The sequence below is a fragment of the Rhinopithecus bieti genome, unplaced genomic scaffold (genome assembly GCF_001698545.2).
Source record: "Rhinopithecus bieti isolate Rb0 unplaced genomic scaffold, ASM169854v2 scaffold_12088, whole genome shotgun sequence".
Classification (NCBI taxonomy): Eukaryota; Metazoa; Chordata; class Mammalia; order Primates; family Cercopithecidae; genus Rhinopithecus; species Rhinopithecus bieti.
The window spans coordinates 90,687-94,253 of NW_016807975.1; the positions used below are offsets into that span (position 1 = coordinate 90,687).

Below are 3,567 nucleotides of genomic sequence, written 5' to 3' on the forward strand. Positions count from 1 at the left end.
TGATAATAATATACATTAGGATTTTGTCTTACCTGGCCAAAATGATCTCTTCAGAATATTTTATTCAGACTTTATTTTCCCTTATTTTCTCCACGTTTAAAAATCAGCTGTTATTTTACTAAAATCTTTTAGAATTGTAGTTTGGTAAAGGAAATAATGTATAAATTTCAGTTATCTCCCTGTATTAAATCAGGTACTTAGACTGTATTTTACCATCCTTTAAAATTTTTAATTAATTCAACAGTTAATTACTGCCAACTGTTTTTAATTAACTTGACATTAGATTTTATGCAGAGAACAGTGAGCCATAGTTCTGCCATTGGGAAGAATTTCGGAAGGTAGTAAATGATTAGAGTATAAAAGAAAAATCGCTTAGTGGAGATAAAGTCCAGGGCAGCACGGAGGAGGGAATAGCTAACTCTGGGAAAGCTTTGGATTGTGTTGCAGAGAATATGACACTTGACCTGTCCTTCATAAGATTGTTAGGATTTCACCTGAGAAGGAGAAATATGGAAATGCAGATGGAATAGCATGTGCTATTGTCATTAGGTGTGAAACAAAATGATATAATTTGGTAATTACATAGTAAATAGAACACAGCTTGTGCAAAGAGGTAGGGGGAGGGAAAGGACAGGGAAAGAGGTTGAAATATGTGGCTGGAAGGGAGAGTTGGGACCAGATCCAGTCCCTGGATAAGATAAAAAGCAAGAATAAAAGAACAAAAATACAAAATAGTTTTTTTTTTTAAACAAGAGGGCTGACAAATGTGTTTTAATTGTTAAAATTAATGAGCTAGATTTTCTTAGAAAGACTTACTTAAAATATTTTCTTGTTTCCAAAAGTTTGCTCTCACACAGCACTTGTTTCTATATTTTAATGAAATCAATCATTTTCATAAAGCAATATAGTTAAACTCTTAATCTGCAAATTTTTTCTAACTCTGAAATTCTGACTCAACATGACCTTAATTGCTTTTCTTCTATCTTTAAAAGTCTTCTCTCAAACTTGTGAGCGTATTTTGTGCATAAACTCAAAGGTGTCAGTGTGTCATCATTTCCTCCAGAACCAGTGTCTACTCATTAATTTCCTCATGGCTCCATGCACCTCTGTATTCCTCAGGCTATAGATGACAGGATTGAGCATGGGGGTGACTATGCCATAGAACAGGGCAATCAGCTTGTCAAAAGCAGAATCTTTGGACTTCGGCTTCATGTACATGAAGAGGATTGTCCCACAAAACACAATCACCACCGTCATGTGGGCTGAACAGGTGGAAAAGGCCTTTTTCCTTCCTTCAGCCGAATTGATTCTTAGTACAGTAGAAAGGATAAAGATGTAGGAGATACAAATCAGCAGTAATGGAGAAAACAAAAATATTATATTGCCCAACATTATAATAATCTCATTCAAGGAAATATCTGTGCAAGCCAGCTTGACAAAGGCCAATATTTCACAAACAAAATGATTAATGACATTTTTTCCACAGAAGGGCAACCATATTGCAAGAACAGTTTCTGTCAATGAGTTGAGAAAGCCTAGTCCCCAAGAGAGAGCCGCCATCTGAATACAAAGTGCCTTGCCCATGATGATGGGGTATCTCAGAGGGTTGCAGATGGCCACATAACGGTCATATGCCATTACTGCTAGAAGCACACACTCGGTGGATCCCATAGTGTAAGAGACAGACATTTGAACCGCACATTTAGTGAAGACGACGGTTTTCTTCTCTGATAGGAAGTGTATCAGCATTGAGGGGATGAAGGAGGATGTGTACCAAATGTCTAGGAAGGAAAGATTCCCAAGGAAGAAGTACATGGGTGTGTGGAGACAAGCATCCAGGAGTGTCAGAATGATCAAGGTGCCATTCCCCAGGAGAATCACCAGGTACATCACCAAGCACGTCACGAAAAGGAATTTTTCAGCTCTCGGGTACTCTGAAAGTCCCTGCAGAATGAACTCACTCTCTGTCCAATTGGTCCTTTCCATGTTGTTTTTTTAATACCTGGAATTTAACAAGTCTGTATAGCATTAACATATGAAGTGAGAGGTAATTGGTGTGGGAGGGGCAAGTATATCTCTGCTAGCTAAAGTGGTGGTAACAGCTTTGAGGTTAGCTTCTGGGATTCCTCTTCTAGATCATAAAACAGTGAATTGAAGACACATGTTAATTATATTGGTAGTTTGTTAAAAAGTGTAGGCCTCCATGTTCCATTTCTTGAGATTGTGATGCAAGAGGTGTGAGGCAGGGAAGAACCATTTGCATTTTTAACAAGCATCTGTTACTTCTCATGCAGTTGATCCACAGATCCCACTTTGAAAATCAGTATTTTGAAGAGAGAATGCTTTAATCTGTTCGACAAAGATTTATAATTTGATCTTATATCATGAAAATAATTAATGCCTTTGGCTTAGTTTTTTTGTAGTTTACAAATATGTTCACATATTATTCATTTTATTACACTTTAATTCCCCGAAGAAAATGAAGGCTAGTGAGAAACTTGCATACAATTACAGTAAGTGAGGGAGTTGTTATGCAAAGCTTCATTTTTTTATCTTTAAATCCCATTTTTTAAAACTGTACCTTATAACCCTCCCAAAATGATGTAAGTTCTATCGAAGGGGTGCGAATCAGGCATCTTTTCTTTTTTATAGTACTCTTCAGGTGATTTTAATGTACAACTGAGGAAGAGATCCAGCTATCTTGTGGAGTGCTTTCAAACTTTAGTCTTCATACAAATCACGTGGGGAATTTTGTAAACTATTCTGATTCAAGAAATCTGTGGTGGGTTAGGAGCGCTGCATTTATTAACATGTTCCCAGGTGATGCTAATATGTATGTCTACAGAACATACCTGAGTAGCAAGGCCTTTCAGACCATCTGACTCCAATACCACTGCAGTGATATTGCTACTTCAATTGTGTATAAAATAGCAATTGGACAATAGACAATGCTAAACTGAACACTGGTGAAACATGAAGATACCTCTGTGTAGTTTATTGCAATCAATTCTGGTTATATATGCAAGCAACCAAATTGCACAGAGAAGAACCTGCCTTTCACCTCTGTCCATATGAAATTCATTCCTCTTCTTGTTGAATTTGCAGTTAGGGCCAGTGTTTTCCTAAAGAAGGAATATTGGTCCAGTTCAGGCACCTGAGTAGTGCACCAAAGAACGTGGAACAAATGACTTTAATCTGAAAAAATTTAAAGGGTAGATATTAGCAGATTACCTTCTTCTTTATAGCAAATAAATCCCAGAATATCATTTTGAAAACATCTCAACATCCTCATAGTATTACTATCTAGCTTTAAAATATATCCCTAGCGGAAAAAAATTGATACAATGAATGAATTTTGACTTAATATTTTAAAAAAATGGCTGTGTTTCTGGTACAGGATTTGCCATTTCTGTGCTAGTCATTTGCCCACAGGTTGTGCTGCTTTCTATGAAAACTCCAGTTTACAATGGTCAGGCAACATAATCGGCATAAAAGGATGCTTATATTTCTTTTCCTTCTTTTTGAGACAGAGTCTCACTCTGCCGCCCAGTCTGGAGTGCAGTGGCG

At 37.0% G+C, this 3,567-nt stretch overlaps 1 protein-coding gene across 1 annotated transcript; it reads right to left on the reverse strand.

Annotated features, from left to right (window-relative positions):
* Window positions 1-1,050: 1,050 nt before the first annotated feature.
* On the reverse strand, window positions 1,051-1,986 carry LOC108537136 (olfactory receptor 13D1-like). Its single transcript, XM_017884292.1, has one exon. The coding sequence runs from the start codon at window positions 1,984-1,986 to the stop codon at window positions 1,051-1,053; it is 936 nt and encodes a 311-aa protein (XP_017739781.1).
* Window positions 1,987-3,567: the final 1,581 nt, after the last annotated feature.